General features: G+C 39.0%; 3 protein-coding genes across 4 annotated transcripts; 2 read left to right on the top strand and 1 right to left on the bottom strand.

Moving 5' to 3' along the window:
* Positions 1 to 265: 265 nt before the first annotated feature.
* On the bottom strand, positions 266 to 6,623 carry LOC141614729 (uncharacterized). The gene is made up of 8 exons (XM_074433475.1): positions 6,565 to 6,623; positions 6,347 to 6,463; positions 5,792 to 5,921; positions 5,485 to 5,692; positions 5,176 to 5,352; positions 3,680 to 4,773; positions 2,453 to 3,551; positions 266 to 2,397 (listed from the first exon to the last, which is right to left on the bottom strand). Exons 1-8 carry the CDS (start codon positions 6,621 to 6,623, stop codon positions 266 to 268), a joined length of 5,016 nt encoding a protein of 1,671 aa, XP_074289576.1.
* Positions 6,624 to 8,472: 1,849 nt separating this feature from the next.
* Positions 8,473 to 10,072, top strand: LOC141615366 (uncharacterized). The gene is made up of 5 exons (XM_074433756.1): positions 8,473 to 8,820; positions 8,961 to 9,068; positions 9,214 to 9,343; positions 9,423 to 9,630; positions 9,738 to 10,072. The coding sequence occupies exons 1-5, from the start codon at positions 8,756 to 8,758 to the stop codon at positions 9,944 to 9,946; spliced, it is 720 nt and encodes a 239-aa protein (XP_074289857.1). The 5' UTR covers positions 8,473 to 8,755; the 3' UTR covers positions 9,947 to 10,072.
* A 508-nt stretch (positions 10,073 to 10,580) lies between these two features.
* Positions 10,581 to 14,325, top strand: LOC141612400 (uncharacterized). Of its 2 annotated transcripts, none has more exons than XM_074431164.1 (6): positions 10,581 to 10,815; positions 11,040 to 11,157; positions 12,220 to 12,342; positions 12,437 to 12,563; positions 12,669 to 12,870; positions 13,948 to 14,325. In XM_074431164.1, the coding sequence occupies exons 2-6, from the start codon at positions 11,048 to 11,050 to the stop codon at positions 14,109 to 14,111; spliced, it is 726 nt and encodes a 241-aa protein (XP_074287265.1). In that variant the 5' UTR covers positions 10,581 to 10,815; positions 11,040 to 11,047; the 3' UTR covers positions 14,112 to 14,325. The 2 variants fall into 2 exon arrangements, with proteins under 2 accessions (XP_074287265.1, XP_074287266.1); XM_074431165.1 differs by having other exon boundaries at positions 10,591 to 10,815; positions 13,953 to 14,325.
* The last annotated feature ends 3,036 nt before the right edge of the window (positions 14,326 to 17,361 follow it).

Genomic DNA, 17,361 nt, shown 5'->3' on the forward strand with positions numbered 1-17,361 from the left:
AGTTCTCCCTATATTGCAAGGCAATTGGAGAACACTGTTCTAGCACAAGGGCATATCTCGGACAAGTCTTGGGTGCAACGATTAGGAGGAAATCTGCTTTGATTTCTGTTCTTTACGCCGCAATTTAAAGGACCCGAGGTTATTTCTATACATTAATCATTTCATTGTGTTTATCGTTTTATGACTATAAATTGCATGTTTAAATTTACGTTATAGTCCTGCAATTAAAGGGTAGTATACGGATATTAACCCACAACATCATAATTTAGCTTACAAGACTAGTAATCCAATCTCTATCCTTAGACATTTTGACCCTACTAAGCTGATTAAGTAGTCTGATTTTCATCAGATTTTTACATTGAACGAATAAAGCAGTAGGTCTCAAAATAACTCCTTCCAAACGGGCTGAATTACGCTGCTGCCATATAGCATAAGTAACGGCCATGAACACAGATAAGCAAACATCCCGCTGAATTAGTGTCCATTTCCTTCTATCAGTCCAAATGATACAGTTCCCCTGCGGTTCAGTGATCTTCAGCCATGTGCAAACCAGTAGTAAGATCTCTCTGTAATATTGACACTGTTGAAACAGATGCGTCACAGTCTCGGAACCAGCCTGGCATATGCAGCACAAATCATCAGAAATTATGCCTAACCTGTGCAGCTTCTCTTTTGTATTCAGAGCATTCCTCATTATCAGCCAATTCACGAAGGAATGCTTAGGGAGACCAACATGATTCCAGATTAGCTTAGCCCATCCCACTTTTGTTTCCTTAAGTCTGATCCAATCATAGCCAGACTTAACAGAATATCCTCTCATATCAGCAAGCCAAACACCCTGTGAGTAACCATTCAGAAACAAATCCCTGGTCTTACATATAGCCTTCCAGTTGCCACTCATATGACTTTTAGGAATATGGTCAGACCAGGAAGAACTTTTTATGTAAATTTGATGCACCCACTTCACCCATAAACTATCCGGCTTGCTATAAATCCACCACACTAACTTCCCAATAGTGGCCAAATTCCAGTGATAACTATTCCTGATGTCAAGACCACCTTCACTCTTAGGGGTACAAATGTGATCCCATCCAACAAGAGGCACCCTCATATAATTGCTAGTGCCATCCCACAAGTAGTTACGACAAATATTATCAATTTGTTTCAACACACCCTTAGGAATAAGAAAAATATTTGCCCAATAAGAAAAAAGAGAAGTAAGAACAGACTTAACAAGGATGAGTCTACCAGCATAGGAGATCTTCCTTGCACCAAGCATTCTGATTCTGTCAACAATTTTCTCCACCAGGATCTTACACTCTTTTTTCCCCAATTTACCAGCAGCTATAGGGACTCCAAGATATCTAAAAGGAATCTGACCCTCAACACACCCTGAACATTCTATGAGTTGCTGTTTGATAGAGTTATGCACCCCATTGAAATAAATGTTAGATTTTGCATTATTCATCTCCAAACCAGAAGCTCTAGAAAAAGTGGCAAAGGACCTTAACAGGAGCATAACAGAAGGATAGTCTCCTTTTGAGAACAATAAAAGGTCGTCAGCAAACATCAGATGTGACAACTTAAGCTTCCTACAGAGGGAGTGATGATTGAAAGGCAAAGCTTCAGTTGTAAAGTTAAGAATTCTGGTGAGGTATTCCATAGCTATGGTGAACAATAAAGGGGAGAGGGGATCTCCCTGTCTAAGCCCTTTTTTTCCATGAAAAAAACCAAAGCTATTACCATTAAGGACAAGAGAATATGAGGCACTAGACACACATTCCATAATAAGCTTCTTGAAGTGAACTGGAAAGAGTAAAGCATCAAGCATTTGACTGAGGAATTGCCAGTTCACTGAGTCATAAGCTTTTTTCAAATCAACTTTGATGAGGCATCGTGGGGAAACAGCAGTTCTCTTGTAAAGTCTAATGATGTCCTGACAAACAAGAATGTTCTCAATAATGTTTCTCCCTTTAACAAAGCCTCCTTGAGTAGGGCTAATAATGTGAGGCAGAACTCTAGCCAATCTGGTACATAAGAGTTTAGAGATCACTTTATAAATGACATTGCAACATGAGATTGGCCTAAACTGTCCAACAGTTTGAGGCAAGTCCACTTTGGGAACAAGTGAGACTAAGGTATGATTCACTTGTTTTAAAAGCCTACCATTGAGAAAGAAATCCTTCACAACAGTGCACACCTCCTCTCCAATCACTTGCCAGACATCCTTGTAAAAGGCACTAGTGAATCCATCCGGGCCTGGTGCTTTATGGCCAGGAATATGGAAGAGAGCATCCCTGATTTCATCATTAGTAACAAGAGTACCTAGTTCAGCACAGAGCTCCTCACTGCAGCAGGGGCCCTTCTGAACAACCTGAGCATTAACAGCCTGCACAGCTGTAGTCTTCCCCAACAGATCTTGGTAAAATGATAAAAAAAGCTTCCTGAATACTATCAGGATCATTTAGCCAAGTGCCCTTCTCATCTGCAATCCTGAATACTTTGTTCTTAGCCTGCCTCTGTTTCATATAACTGTGAAATAGTTTTGAGTTGCTATCCCCACTACAGATCCAGGTGGCTTTGGATTTCTGCATCATGAAGCTATCACAGGCCTTCTGAAACTCAAAATACTCTTTAGAAGCATTGATTTCCATTCCAATCAGATCAACATTGGCAGGATCAGATCTAAGTTGCATCTGAATATGCTCCAAATGCTTCCACGCCCTCATAGTATTATTCTCAATATCAGCATATAAATCCCTATTCAACAGCTTCAAAGGTTTTTTGAGTAACTTAAGCTTCTTTACAAACTGAAACATAGGAGTACCCTGAATGGAAGTCCCCCAAATCTGAGTAACACAAGGAATAAAAAGATCAGAGTCACTCCACATGTTAAAATATTTAAAACTCCCCTTCCTTAAGCCAATATCAGAAGTCTTCTGTATCAAACAAGGTGTGTGATCAAAATACCCCTCAGTATGGAAGTGAGCATAATAATCAGGTCTCTGCTCAGTCCAATCATGATTAACAAGGGCTCTATCAAGCCTACTAAACACTCTAGTAGCTGCATCCTGCTTGTTATTCCAGGTGTAAAAAGAACCAGTTGCAGGCATATCCACCATACTACACTGCTCAAGACAATTTTGAAAATCTTCCATTTCCTCCTCAGAGGTAACTCCTCCCAAACGTTCACTAGGTTTAAGGACAGCATTAAAATCTCCCCCTATGAACCAAGGTCCCTGAATACTCAGGTTGAAGGCAATTAATCTACTCCATAAGGACTTTCTCTCTTGGATACCATTAAAGGCATAGACAATAGTAAAGTAAAACATTGACCCATTAGCAAGATCCTGAACAATAGTATGTATAAATTGAGCATTGTACTCAATAAATTGAACATTGAACAGATTAGGCTTCCATAAGATCCAAACTCCTCCACCTTTATGGTACTGAGTATTTGTAGAAACACACCAACCATTACAAATATTATCCCTAACACCATTTAGAGACGAAGGCTTAACCTTCGTCTCAAGGAGACCAAATAATCCAACCTGATGATGATGAAGAAACCATTTAATGTACTTTTGCTTAGCTGGACTATTCAATCCCCTAACATTCCAAAAGCCTATCATTGCCCCCCCCCCTTTTCAGGGGGTACTCTAATCGTCCCTATCCCCACCTTTGGAGTGGCATTGTTTAAGGCTTCCATGAAGGTGAATTGCCCAAATTTAGAAATGGTACTGCCCTGATCAATCAACTCTTGTCTACTCAATCTTATCACAGCCCTCGCAGGGGTAGCTACTTGACTTGTCCCAGTATGAGCACCCTGTTGAACAACAGGCACCACAGGGGTAAACATAGTCCTAGGACTAGGTTGAACCAGAGGAGTAGCTTTTGGAGAAACAGCTATCCTAGCAACTAGTACCTTAGTTCCAAGATCTTTGACACCTGCAGGCTTAGGTATCCACTGTTGAACAACCTTCTTCTTAGCAGGAGGTTTGGTTTTAGCTTTCTTACAGGCATTAGTTATGTGACCAACTCCCCCACAAGTTTTACAAAGGATAGGGTTCCACTCAAACTCCACCTGAATCTTAACTATATTCCCTAATTCATCCAAGAATTTAACCTCTTTGGGAGCAGGCTTGTCAAAAGGAACATCAATTAAGACCCTGGCCATTCCTAGCCTTGTCTTATCCTCAGTAGGTCCATCACACCGCACAAAATCACCAATCAATCCTGCAATTTTAGGAATACACTGTCCCCAAAACTTAAGAGTTAACAAATGCAACTTAACCCATACAGGAACAACTTTAACATCCGTCTTTGTAAGCGGGTCCTGAGAATGCCAAGGACGTAAGATTACAGGTTTATTCTCGAACAGCAAGTGTCCATGTTTCAAAACTGCTTCCTGTGCTTTCTGATTCTTAAATTTAACCAGAAAAACACCAGAAGGTAAGAAAGAAATACGATCAATCCCATATTCACCCCATAACCCCTGAATAAACTCCTCAACTACTTCCCAGGAAGGATTGGCACCCAATATGAAGCATATAACAGAGTTCTTCCAAAATTCAAGTTCCTTATGAACCTCAGACTCAGTAAATTGCAGCATACCTTCAGGCTCCTCAGGAATGGTAGCCAATTTCTTCCCTTTTCCACGCTGCTGAACAATCCATTCTTCCGTCTCGTCATCTGTGATGAGGTCATCAAGGTCCAAAGGTTCGATTTCCACCGGATTTGTTCTAAGCTTGACCACCGACGAAGACGAATTCCCTGCAACAGAAAAATCCAGAGAAGAGAAACGATTTTTATTACTATTTTTATGATTTTTTGTTGAAGAAGATGAAGAACTTTTATGCGCCGTCATCCCGAAATTCTAGGTTACTGAAAACGATGCTTCTATTTTTCAGAGCTTTTCAGGTGTTTCTCTTTCTATCTCTAGCACTTTGTCAAATCTGTCTACCATTTTTTAGTGCTCTAATCTAGATTTCTCTAGATTATGTTTAACATATTTATCGTTCGTTTGAAGATGAAGTTCCCGGCTGGCGTTTCGGCGATGAGAAACGCCGGTATATTTTGTTTAACTGATCATGTCTTAATTAACATCGGCGAAATAATTGCCAGTAGGAACTAATACTTGTAGATTGAGGTTTCATGGAGCCATTGGAGAAAAACAAGGGCCAACCGGTATTGCTGATGGCTCCTTTGATGGATTGCTCCGACGAATAACTTTCCCATTATAGCGAGGGCGTAAGCCACGTGTCTTGTACTTGTAACGCCCATGACGATATCCGTAGGTAGGATGTAGCATTGCGTCGTTTCCACACATTTCACACTGTTTAGTTGTTTTACCTGCAGAGAATTATAATTAAGCCTATAACTAATTTTATTGATTATTACCAAAAGCGTTCACCAAAGAAAACCGCTAATGTATACGATTAATCGAGTATTAATAGTAAGCGAACATATTAGAGTTGGTCTTACCGGCCATGGGACGACATGCAGTGACCATATACTTGGTAGTTAAAGATTTATGATCGAATTTGGCAATCTTTATTTCAGCAAAAAAGACTTTGGTGAATGAACTGTCTTGACCCTCAAGCTTAGCCGTAAAGTTGCAGTGATACCAAAGTCCACCAGCCCACAGACTGCCGCCACTGCTAATGGGATCCACCAGCTCATACGTCACATTCTGTCGACAAAAAGATAATATTCGTTAGTAAGAAGTGAACATCCTCATGTTTGATTAATTGTGAAAGCGAAAACAGAGAAGTGATTCAGGTTGAATTACGTGTTTAGTATTGTAGTATTCCAATGCTACTTTAGCGGTTCTAATATTTTGCTCTAACTGTGCTGCCTTGTCTTCATCAGACGGAGGTGGCGTCTTTGGTGGAGGAGAGGTGGAATAATACATAGAACGCCTACATAAATACGAATCAAATGAAATCGCAATAGTAACACATTATTGTACTCAAGGAAGCAATAGGAAACAGTTGTATAGTAGCATTGTACAACCGCCTCAAAGTTGTTGAACTCTTAAACAAAGTTGTTGAACTATTTTACAAGTTATTGAGCTATTTTACAAAGTTATTGAGCTTAATAATTATTCTGTTAAGATCAATAACTTTGTACCGTAGCTCGGTACTTTTGTTAGTTGAGCTCGATAACTTTATAACAAAGCTCAACTACATTGAATAAGTTGTATATACAACCAGTTGTATAATACATTAACTGGGAAAACAATAACCGAGAGTGATTAGCCTGTAATCGAATTAGCCAATCACTAAAAATTCCGCTATTCGGCATTATCGTCATTAGTCAATAAGTAGAGATAGAGAAACATTACCCAGGAGCAGGAGATGGAGAAGTATGATTACGAGATACTTGAATTTTTTCCTCGACGAGAACCCCGTTTACCACAGACAACTTGGTATTACGATCGGTGTAGTAGACATCCAAAACTCTGTCAATTACCAATAGAAATACAAAAGAAAAATCAATACAAACAACAAGATTATTATTAACAATAATAAGAAAAAGAAAAAGGAGAAGTTTCATGCATACCGGCTGTTCTCGTCGCCAAAGCTCGTGTTATGGTTATCCTTAATTGTTTCCAACGCCATGTTTTTACCTCACCAAAATTAAATAACCATGTAAAATTGCAAGTTCGTAAGAAAAAGGTAGTAATTGAATAAATATGATATGACGAATTCAAGGAGCAGAAATTGCTATACGAGATAGCGAACAAGTGGAAAGAGGAGAATAAACCCTAATTTTTGTAAATTTTATTCAGAAGATATTATATTGGGTTTGATGGTGTTTTTCTAATGCGTGCCCTAACATTAACAACCTATATGTGGAATTGTGGAAACAATAATAAGATAATCTCATAATTATGGTAAAAATAGATTATCTTGTTATTATTATTTCCACATATAGGTTATTAATGTGTATCCTCGGGGGCACACGTTAAAAAAACTCTTATTTTAATATGGAAAATGAGATAAATACAACTCTAAGGGTTATATTTAAGGTATCAAAAAGGGAAAGAAAATCTTAAATCAAGCATTAATGATATCAATTTACACGTAATTGTATCATAAATTCCTAATTTAATTCCATTTTGAGAAGTAATTTAGTTCTTAAATACAACCCTAAGGGCTGTATTGTATTTATCATTACCCTTTTAATCGGGGGTGTCTAAGGCCACGGGCAACCACGGGCCTGGGAACCGGACCTCCGCTTTTGGTCACCGTATTATAAGCTTTTATTAATGAAATTCAATACAAATCTCGATGTATAATATACTTGTGCATTTATTTTACGTAATTGCTAAATCCCGCACACACTTTTACTATATCCTACACATTTTCCACCATTATTCCATTATTACCCTTCTTATAAAAAAAAAAAAAAACAAAAACCCTTCAACTCCTCACCAATCCTCGACCACCCATTCCCCGGCCCCGACCACCTATCTCCCAACGACGACGACCACCTTGCGCCGTCGATCACCGAACTCGAGTTAGTATCATCACAAACCGTCGACCACTCACATCCCTTCCCCCGCACCGTTTCATCAACAATTAGGGTTTCCATTGATCTGGGTTGTTGAAGGGGTGGTTGGGTCGTCAGGCTTAGGATTCTCGGAGGGGGGAGGGTGTCGAGTGGTAGTGTTAGGCGTGCGTCGTCGAGTTGTGGTTGTTGTAGGCTGTATGCGCGGGGGGGGGGGGGGGGTTGTCGACACGGGGATGGTAGCAAGGAGGTGTGGTCGGCGGGGTGGGGTTGTGGGGGAATGGTCGGCGCGAGGGTGGGGCTGTGGAGGGGTGGTCGGCGGCGCTGGGAGGGTGGTGGACTGGTGGGGGAGAGTTGTCGGGGGTTGGGTATAACGATGGTTTCTTTCTATTTTTCTTTTTTCTTTTTCCTTTTCTCTCTCTCTTTTTCTTGTTTCTCTGGCTGAGAAATGAGAGTGGCACACTCGGTATAACGGGAATAAGTGTGCGGGATTAAGTAAAATAATGTACGGGATTTAGCAAGTCCCTTATTTTAGGGCCTCATTTTTCCGTGTCGCACTGGGCCTATATTTGTTTTAAGACGTCCCTGCTTTTAATATTACTCACATTCACATCAACTAATTAATATCGACATTTTCACGTCACATATTTAGGGGGTGTTTGGTTCACTTGAAAAAGGTAGGAGGTATGGGTTTAGAATGATCTCAACCCATACCATATGTTTGGTTTGCAAATGTGAGAGTTTCATACCCATACCTCAAACCTATAAGGTATGGGTTTCTCGTACCCAAAGAGGGGGTGGGTATGAGATTGATACTCATGGGAACGAAATTAAAATAAGCAAAAATATGAAATAAAAATATAGCATAATATAATTCAAATCATCTATATATATATTAGTCATCGGCTCATGTGTGTAATGTGTATGAAACGCAAGTAATCAGATCCATATCTTTCGAGGGGGTTTGATAGCCGGTGGCTTCAACTTACCTCCCTCATTCGAAAGGATGAGATAGCTTGGTCATACCCTAGGATCAACCTAGTTTTCTTATCTAATCAAAAAAAAATATCATTGGTGAAATTAGGGTTTGTATTCTCATCTTTTGCAGCTATTACACTACATAATTATGGTCAATTAATATTTGTTTCTCTTTCCTCAACAAAAAAAAAAAATAATACTTGTTTCTTGCGAATTTGTACAATTTTGCATTGGTTAATTAATTTTGGTGAAGGTAAAAACAATGGCTACGGAAGCGGGAGCAGTTAAGGACAACCGTAACACAAACTTTTGTGACGATAACCGCCGGTATTAATCAAAGTTATTGCTAATTTGCTATTAATATCTTTATCGTTATCATTAACGTTATCGTCATCGTTATTGTTATTATTATTAAATTTATTTATTATTGGTATTAGTGTTATTGTATGTTTGCTGGAAATTGCTAGGATTTTGTATGTTCATTACACTAATTATAATACTAAGCTGTTCGTGGAGAACGGTGTTCTCGTTGAGGAACAGATTCAAAGTCCTTGCCAAGTTTGTCAAAATTCTGGGTATGTAATCTACTTCTATATTATCTTATATTCTTATGATACGCACTTTGTTTGAATAATACTCTAACGTCTCAATCATTTATTTATATTTGATTAAAATAAATATATGGGACAGAGGTAATTTGGTCATTTGAATTTCTTATAGGGTTTCGACTTATTACACATGTTGTCCCTCTCCAAAGAGGCCACCTCCGACTGATGCAGACGAGGCTGGACAGTTAACGCAGGATATTGAAACCGCTAAAGTAGCATTGGACTACTACAACACGAAACATGTATATTATCATGAAATGTTTATGCGTTTTCATTCTTATAAGCAAGCAAGTTAATAAGGAGTACTTTTTTTATTGACAGAAAGACAAGTATGAGCTGGTTGATGCCATTAACAGTAACGGCTGCTTGTGGGCTAGTGGACTTTGGTTTCATTGCAGTTTCAGGGTTAAGCTTGAGGGTTCTAGCGCCTCATCAACGAAACTTTTTTTTGCCGAGTTGAAGGTTGCCAAATTCGAGCAGGAAACTAAAACTACGAAATTTTTGGTCACTGCGTGTCGTCCCTTAGAGGGTGAGAATATGTCTAAAACTTATGTAATACAGTACAACCATTGATTTGCATTAATCGTTTTGTAATAATACAAGTAACTTTTTAATCAATATGTGCATCTTTTGCAGGTAAAACAACTACACAATGCGAGATGTGTAAAGACGATGACACTCTACTACATCCGAGTTGTGGATTTCGCCAAGGCCGTTACCCATATCACACACGTGTATTACGACCTCGTGCTAAAGGGAAATTTATCCCGAGCAAGAATTCAAAGGTGTCGCCATACAAGGCAGAGGGTGAGGCACCACCATTGTCGTTTGGCCCTAGTTATTAGTAGAGCTATATATTTGCAATTGGTCTTGCTTCAAACGAGCCATTTTGATTTAAAATAATAAGACGAAATTTTGTAATCATTATACGTTTAAATGTGACTAGTATTGAAAAATAAGTTGGCATAAGATGTAACACTGCCTGTACTATTGTGGTTACATTTAACCATAAAATGGTCACATATACCCATCAAAGTAATGACAGCCACTACAAGACTAGGATTATGAAGAAAAATGATAAAATCATTTATTCCGAATTCAGTTCACTTAGTGTTGTATGCAATTACGACTACCATCCAAATGGTCGACGGTAGCTGTGGGGTTGGTCGATGGCCAGCTGAACCAAGAGATTATACCCACGCTATTTTCTTTGTAACTTGGTCTTTGTGTAAAGCATATGTAACATTTCAATGAGACGGAAGGCGCAATGGGATAAACTAAGTCACGAAATAGGTATAAAATTACACGTACAAAACAAGTCCGTACTTAATAGAAATCATAATGATATAAAGAAATTCAGGGACATAAATCAACTCAGAACAAGCCCATGGAAAAAGCGCACCTATTTCTGCACCTGTTCTTGAATTGAGCTCTGGCTGTGAAGTCAAAACCACTATCTATTAATGTTCGTTGATGTTTAGACTCGAATGCGAAACAAAAACAAGTCTCTAAGCCAAACATTAGAGATATTCTAACAGTGTGTAGATTGACAGTCTCATGCCACTCCCACCCGTGTCCCCCAAATATTATAAAATTATATTGTCAAACCCTAAAAATCTCAATTAAATACCCCTTTTCCAATCATCAAGCAATCAAATACGGAGTACCAGTATCTCGATTCAGCGCATTTACTCCTCTCTTCTCAGAAATTAGGGTTTGTACCACAAATTCCCCTTTTTAATTTCTTATTATGTTTAATTGCTGCATGTGAATCGTGTGTTTTATATGGTTTATTTTGATCATTTGAATCCCTAATCCTCGACTAGATTTTAGGTTGGTGATTTCATTATTATTGTTGTGTTTTTTCTTGTTTATTTGTGATGGTTATGAATTTGAAATGATTGTTGATTAAATTTGGTGGATTTATATCATATGAAGGAAAAAAAATGGCAACAAAAGACGATGATACCAACGGCTGGCCGAAAAAACAGTATATTTATCGTTCGTTTGAAGAAAAAGATGTTCCCCGCTGGCCTTCCGGCCCCGAGAAACGCCGGTATATTTTATTCCCTTCAAATAAATACTCCTTGTGTCCCGGTCATTTGTTGTCCTTATCCATATTGGGTGCCGTAGTGAGTTGTTGATGAACAATTTGATAATTCACCCCTAATTTGTTCCACTTGTCCTTTGGTAATTGGCTCATTCCTCTTTCCTTGTTATTTGTGCCAAAATCAAAGGACAACAATTGACTGGGACGGAGGGAGTATCTCTTTTGCTATCAGTGAGTGGGGAGGGTTATCTTATCTGCTTTGCCCTATGACAGATTTCACAACATTTAGGGTTTGTTTGGATTGAGTGATTTGGAGGGGAAAGAAAGGGAGGGAGAGTCGGGGTTTTAAAATTCCTTGTTTGGATAGCAAATGAGGGTGGAAGGAAATGAAGAAGAAGAGATTTGAAAGGATCCAATTTCACTCCTCCAAGCCTAATCAAAATCTCTCCACAATAGGAAGATTTGGAGAGAAATTGTATCCAAACACCCACACCTCATTCCCCCTCCCCTTCCCTTCTCTCCCTTTCCCTTTCCTCCTTCCCCCTCCCCTCCCTTTCCCTCCGCTTTTGCTATCCAAACACACCCTTACTGTCATCCTTATGAGAGGAAAAACCACAAATTTCTGAATTGTAAAACATGTTTCGGAAAGATGGGTGTCCAAGTCTCTGATGCCATATATCCTTTTTGTTGTTGTTAAAAGCCAACACTATAGAATTCGGGATGGGTACATGCCGTAAATAATAAATGCCACCTCTATTATGACTGACTCCAATCAATTTGTTGCGATTAAAGTCATGAATAATGCACATATCAAAATAATAGTAAGTAGCAGAACACCCTAATTCTTGACTCAGTTTGTGAACTGAAATCAAATTGCACTTTGAATCCGGCACATATAGCACACTCTCTAATGTTATGAGAGAACTCAGTTTCACACACCCAACTTTTGTGACTTTCATAGTGTCGCCATTAATCTGTCTTTTCGCCAACACACATCAGAAAAAGAGCCTTTTTGATTTTGTTTGTATTTGCAATTATTTTTTTTAATTCTTCGTCGGAAATTAACAGGGTTTTGGATGCTTTCAACACAAATTATGGTACTAAGATATTTGTGGAGAATGGAGTTTTGGTGGAGGAAAAGATCAATTCCCATCATCCTAGTCACCTGTGCCCTCCTTGTGCTCCTGTTGGGTAATGTTCTATGTTTCTATGATGAGCATGAATAACTTTGTTTAATTGTTTTCTTTATTTTTCGTGTCGAAGTTTAACGTAGTTATTGTTTCAGGTTTTCATCTGTTGGAGTATCTTACGATGCACCAGAAAAGACAGATAGCGTTGTAAAGCCTGCTAAAGATTTCTCGCAAACTATCGAGACTGCTAAACCGGCATTGGTCTACTACAACCGTAGACACGTATGTTTTTCTTTGATATCCTTATTAAAAAATTATAACAAGTCAGTGATGTTGACATTTATTATGTTTACTTGTTTACTAATCCACCTATCGCTTATTTTGCAGAATACAGATTATGTGCTTGTTGATCCCATCAACAGTAATGCGTTTATCCGAACGGGAAAAATTTGGTATCATTCAAGTTTTACTGCAAAGTCCAAAACATCAGCCGAAACATCAACTGTACTATTTTTCGCCGAGTTAAAGATTGCCGGATTTGAATGTGGCGCTCCAAAGTATGCAATAGTCACATGTCGCCCTTTAGACGGTAAGAGTTACAGTTATACGAATTTGCCAAGATTTAATCGCCACTTTTCCTTTTGTGATGCCTTTTTACTAATGGTTTTCGTCTTGTGAAAACATGGCTAATGCATGCTTGCACTTCCATTGAATTCTGTTTTGGTTGGAGCCTTCTTTGTTTAAAATTGGCCTGTTTTTAGCATGTGTGGCAGTAAGGCTGCAGACTATGTTCATTTATGTTAATAATTCAGAGAGATACATGCCTTTTGTGTTGGTTTAGTAGGTCATACTGTTTAATTTGACCCTTTAGTATATGTGTTTCTAATCATTTGGGTAAAATTTTGCTCTTTTGCATCTTATCGAGAGTGTTTGCTCCCTCTCTTGAGCTTATGGTATACTCACTATGTCCTGGTCATTTGTTGTCCTTTTCTATTTTTGGGTGTCTCAGTCATTTGTTGTCCTTTTTATTTAAGAATGAACTTGATGAGTAATTTGATCATCCACACTCAATTTGTTCCACTTGTCATTTAGTAATTGGTCCTCTCCTCTTTCCTTGGTCATTGTGGCAAAACCAAAGGACAATAAATGACCGGGACGGACGGAGTAGTATTTATTTGCATATGGACTTTTGGGCCCTTGACCTTTTCGGTTTTCTTTGTATCTTCATTTTGTTTTTGTAATTGATTTCTTCACCTATACCAGGCCATTTATGTGGTTTATTGATTCTTTCCCAACTTTTTGCCTATTTTTTTGTACCTTGAAACTTCATATTATGTTTTAAATGTTGCTGCTGGGATTCTGGGAAAAAGCTTGTATCTTTCTATGCGAATTTTGTTTGTTCTGCCACCACATTGAGTATTCAAAAGTACATTATATTCTTTCTATATGGAAAATTAGAAAATGCATGATCTATACAATCACTTCTGTTGGATATTAAAAGGTAAAGAATATTGAACCAGTGTTTGAAAATGGAAAAGGTGTGTATTTCGTTTTCAATAGTATTCCCAAAGTTCAGGCCTGCAAAAATTTTCGCATAGGGGCGCTGAGATATGAATCATATGATGACATAAATTTCAATAGTATCTGTTTATCTAATCCTTTGCAGAGCAGAAAGCACTTGATCAGTGTGAGATATGTCCAAAAGGGTTGCTTCCGCATCCTAAAAGCAAATTTCGTCAAGGTTGTTACAAGTCTAATCCACGTGTCTTGCGTCCACGTAGCAATGGGAAAGTGGTGAAGAAGCGTGCAGTCCATAGTTGGGGATACTAAACTTGGCTTGAAAGTCATACTTAGAATGCTAATGCAGCACTTTCGAATATACTCCGTATATGTACGGGACACATTTATGAAATTGTGATGGTTAGGAGTTTTAGAATTGTGTCGAGACAATATGAGAAAAGTTGTGTTGGTTGACAAACTCTGTTTTTGAATTGTGTAATGTAAATAAATGATTGTGATTGGGAAGGAGAGATTAAAACTACCATAGTAGATGTTTGACCGGGAAAGTGGCAAATACACCCCATACGTTTGCAAACTATGTGCAAATCGACCCCAAACGTTTCAACATGTGCAAAATAACTCCATAAGTTTTCGTTTGTGTGCAATTAAACTTTAGGTGCTATTTTCCGGTAAATTGCTCGTCGGAGAAAATTAATAAAACACCGGATATTTTCCCTTAGCCTGCTTCCTCAACAAACATCACCTCAATTCATCACCATCACCATCCCAAATTCATTTCAGTTTCGAAAATTCGCTGCAAATAACAAATCTAGTAAATGTTTCTATTTTTATGGGATATAGTATCATTTTATTGTCTTTGATTGTCTTCTATTATCCAACCTTCAATTTTCTATCTCTAAACTCTCACTTTGTTTCTCTTTCCTCCATTGTTACAACGGAGGTTCTCCTTTTGTTATCCTCTCCTCCTTCGTAGTCAAAACCAAACATGTCACCTAGATTGACAATCAAACCACAAACTCCATGGCAAATCCTAACCCAATTTAAAGCCTGCCTCTAGCCATTTATGATAGATCAGTAATATTTTTTTTATTTTCAGTTTTAAAGTAATATTTATTTTTAAATTTATTGTGTTTAATTATCTCTCCGGCATCTTATCACTCTTTTCCGGCAAGCTAATGACCGGAAAATAGTCATTGGAGTTTAATTGCACATTAACTAAAACTTATGGGGTTAATTTGCACATGTTAAAACATTTGGGGTTGATTTGCACATAGTTGCAAACCTATGGGGTGTATTTGCCACTTACCCGGATGTTTGACAATGCTGACTGCTGAGGCGCTGCCCTCTGTTGGGCTCTTTATGTTTGTTGGGCCTATGCGTGTCTCTGGACTTTGCCTTCCTTTTTAATAAAACTCCAAAATTCGTAAATATCGACGACGTTTTAGTAAATATCGACGACGTTTTCATTGCAAAAGACGTCGACTACGCCTACTCTCTCACTAACAAACTAACTATCCTCTCTAATTCAAAAAACCCAAACAATAAATCAACAATCCACCAATTAACCACCACCACCAACATTCCACACCACCATGTTGCTGGCCGCCGCCGCACGCCGCCGTCGCCACCACCCGTCCACTACTTCCACCACCACGACAACCACTACTTCCACCACCACCATAACAAGTAAGTCTCAATTTTTTTAATTTTTTTTTTTGTTAAAGTTGGCTAAATTGTTGTTTTTAATTGTTTGTTTCCCTTCCCCTTCCTTTATTGTTGTTATTAATTGATTATATGACTTTAATTTTGTTTTGTAATTGATTAGTTAGTAAATTAGTTTATGTGTTAGGTTTTATTAAAATTAATTGAATTAGTTTTGAAATAGGTTAGTTTTTCTTGTAAATTTCATGTTAATTAGTTCGTATGATGTAAATTTTATTATTGTTTGTACTTAGGTTGATGTTGTTTGCGAAATAGATTAGATTTTGAGTCGATTTTTGTTGTTGTTAAATCGGATTTGGGCCGATTTGGGGCAAGACCATGGCAAACGGTGGGATTTTACGTTTGGCCATAGTCTGGAACGTTGGTTTTTGACGTTTGCCCGTGGTCAAACAGAGGAAAATTTCGTTTGGCCATGGTCAAACAACGAGATTTTACGTTTGGCCGTGGTCAAACCAAGGAATTGCACGTTTGGCCATGGTCAAACGTTGGGATTTTACCTTTGCCCATGGTCAAACTAGTAAAAATTACGTTTGGCCATGGTCAACTGTCAGATTTTTACGTTTGGCCATGGTCAAACAAGGGGTTTTTTTGTTTGACCATGGTCAAACAAGGGGCTTTTTTGTTCGTCTGTGGTACGTTTATTTTTTTTAAAACAAAAAAAATCGTGTTTTTTGCTATTATTTGCCGATTTTTGTTACTTTATATATTTTTTAGTCGATTAACGTGTTTTCTAACAACTTTTATTTTCTTAATGCAGATGGGAGATCGAAATAAGAGAGGAAATGTCATCATGCAAGCTCTGCCTTCGCCAAACGTACACGACCGTACTGCTGGGCGGTTTGTTACGGGCTCGAAACGTCGTTTACGTGTTAAGCAGGCCCACAAAGAGCCACCGCCACTTCGAGAGACGTCTCACATGGTTATGATGCCTACTCTCGGTCACGGCCGTAGTGATTCGGAGGAGGCGAGGTCACGGGAGGTTGCTGGTAGTTACCAGAATGATAGAGAGGATGAGCCGTCGGATGACGGTTCCGAGGAGGAGGAGGATGCTGGAGAGTATCGGGTCCAAGAGAACCCATCATCGCAGAGATTGTTGAGTCTGAGGTTGGGCCGGGATAGTAGAGGACGCTATTCGAGTGTTAGAGAGACGTCCTCTAGCACCGATAGGTCGAGGAGGCCGAAGAGGGATAGTTCTTGGATCCTGAGAGAGCTCGTTCCTCGTGGTCCTAGTAACATTGGCATCCTACGGAGTTTTGGTGGACACGTTGCGTTCAACTGTTGGTCGGACCCTAGCCCGGAGAATATGAGGTCGTGGATCAAGCTCTACTAGAGGGCGAAAGCTGCGAGGGAGATTAGGGAGATATGTCTCAGTGAGACTGTTGCTGTTAGGGTACAAGCGAGTGGGCTTGGGGTTTTGAGGGAGTGTTTTACCACCGGTCTAGACGATAACCTCCTTAGTGCTTTTACCGAGAGGTGGCACCCGGATACTAACACTTTCCATATGCCTTTTGGAGAGATTAGTATCATGCTCCATGATGTCCAGCGTATTCTTGGGATACCTGTTAGTGGTGAGCGGGTACGTGTGGACGGTTTGGTCGAGGCTGATGATAGTGGTCTGAGGAGGAAGATTGCGAGGTTTTATGGAGTTCCTGAGTCCGATGTTGTACCACCGCGCTACAAGAATGGCGGTTTACATACATCGGACTTGAGGAATATTGTTTACCTAGGGAACGAGCATGACTCGTTACGGGCTTACCTCTTGAATTTAATGGGTCATAATCTTTTCGTGGATAAGAGTGGTGATAGGGTGTCCGCTCAGTTGTTGCCCTTGTTTGAT

The sequence above is a fragment of the Silene latifolia genome, chromosome 11 (assembly GCF_048544455.1).
Source record: "Silene latifolia isolate original U9 population chromosome 11, ASM4854445v1, whole genome shotgun sequence".
NCBI classification, from domain to species: domain Eukaryota; kingdom Viridiplantae; phylum Streptophyta; class Magnoliopsida; order Caryophyllales; family Caryophyllaceae; genus Silene; species Silene latifolia.

What these genes read in the sequence shown, in the direction of transcription:
- LOC141612400 (XM_074431164.1), top strand. Translation starts at nt 11,048, where the DNA reads ATGGCAACAAAAGACGATGATACCAACGGCTGGCCGAAAAAACAGTAT. An exon ending in CCTCCTTGTGCTCCTGTTGG is followed by an intron (nt 12,343 to 12,436) that starts GTAATGTTCTAT and finishes TTATTGTTTCAG; the next exon opens with GTTTTCATCTGTTGGAGTAT. An exon ending in TCTACTACAACCGTAGACAC is followed by an intron (nt 12,564 to 12,668) that starts GTATGTTTTTCT and finishes CTTATTTTGCAG; the next exon opens with AATACAGATTATGTGCTTGT.
- LOC141615366 (XM_074433756.1), top strand. Translation starts at nt 8,756, where the DNA reads ATGGCTACGGAAGCGGGAGCAGTTAAGGACAACCGTAACACAAACTTT. An exon ending in CAAGTTTGTCAAAATTCTGG is followed by an intron (nt 9,069 to 9,213) that starts GTATGTAATCTA and finishes AATTTCTTATAG; the next exon opens with GGTTTCGACTTATTACACAT. An exon ending in TGCGTGTCGTCCCTTAGAGG is followed by an intron (nt 9,631 to 9,737) that starts GTGAGAATATGT and finishes CATCTTTTGCAG; the next exon opens with GTAAAACAACTACACAATGC.
- LOC141614729 (XM_074433475.1), bottom strand. Translation starts at nt 6,623, where the DNA reads ATGGCGTTGGAAACAATTAAGGATAACCATAACACGAGCTTTGGCGAC. An exon ending in TAAACAATGCCACTCCAAAG is followed by an intron (nt 3,552 to 3,679) that starts GTGGGGATAGGG and finishes CATCATCATCAG; the next exon opens with GTTGGATTATTTGGTCTCCT. An exon ending in TTGGCTAAATGATCCTGATA is followed by an intron (nt 2,398 to 2,452) that starts GTATTCAGGAAG and finishes GGAAGACTACAG; the next exon opens with CTGTGCAGGCTGTTAATGCT.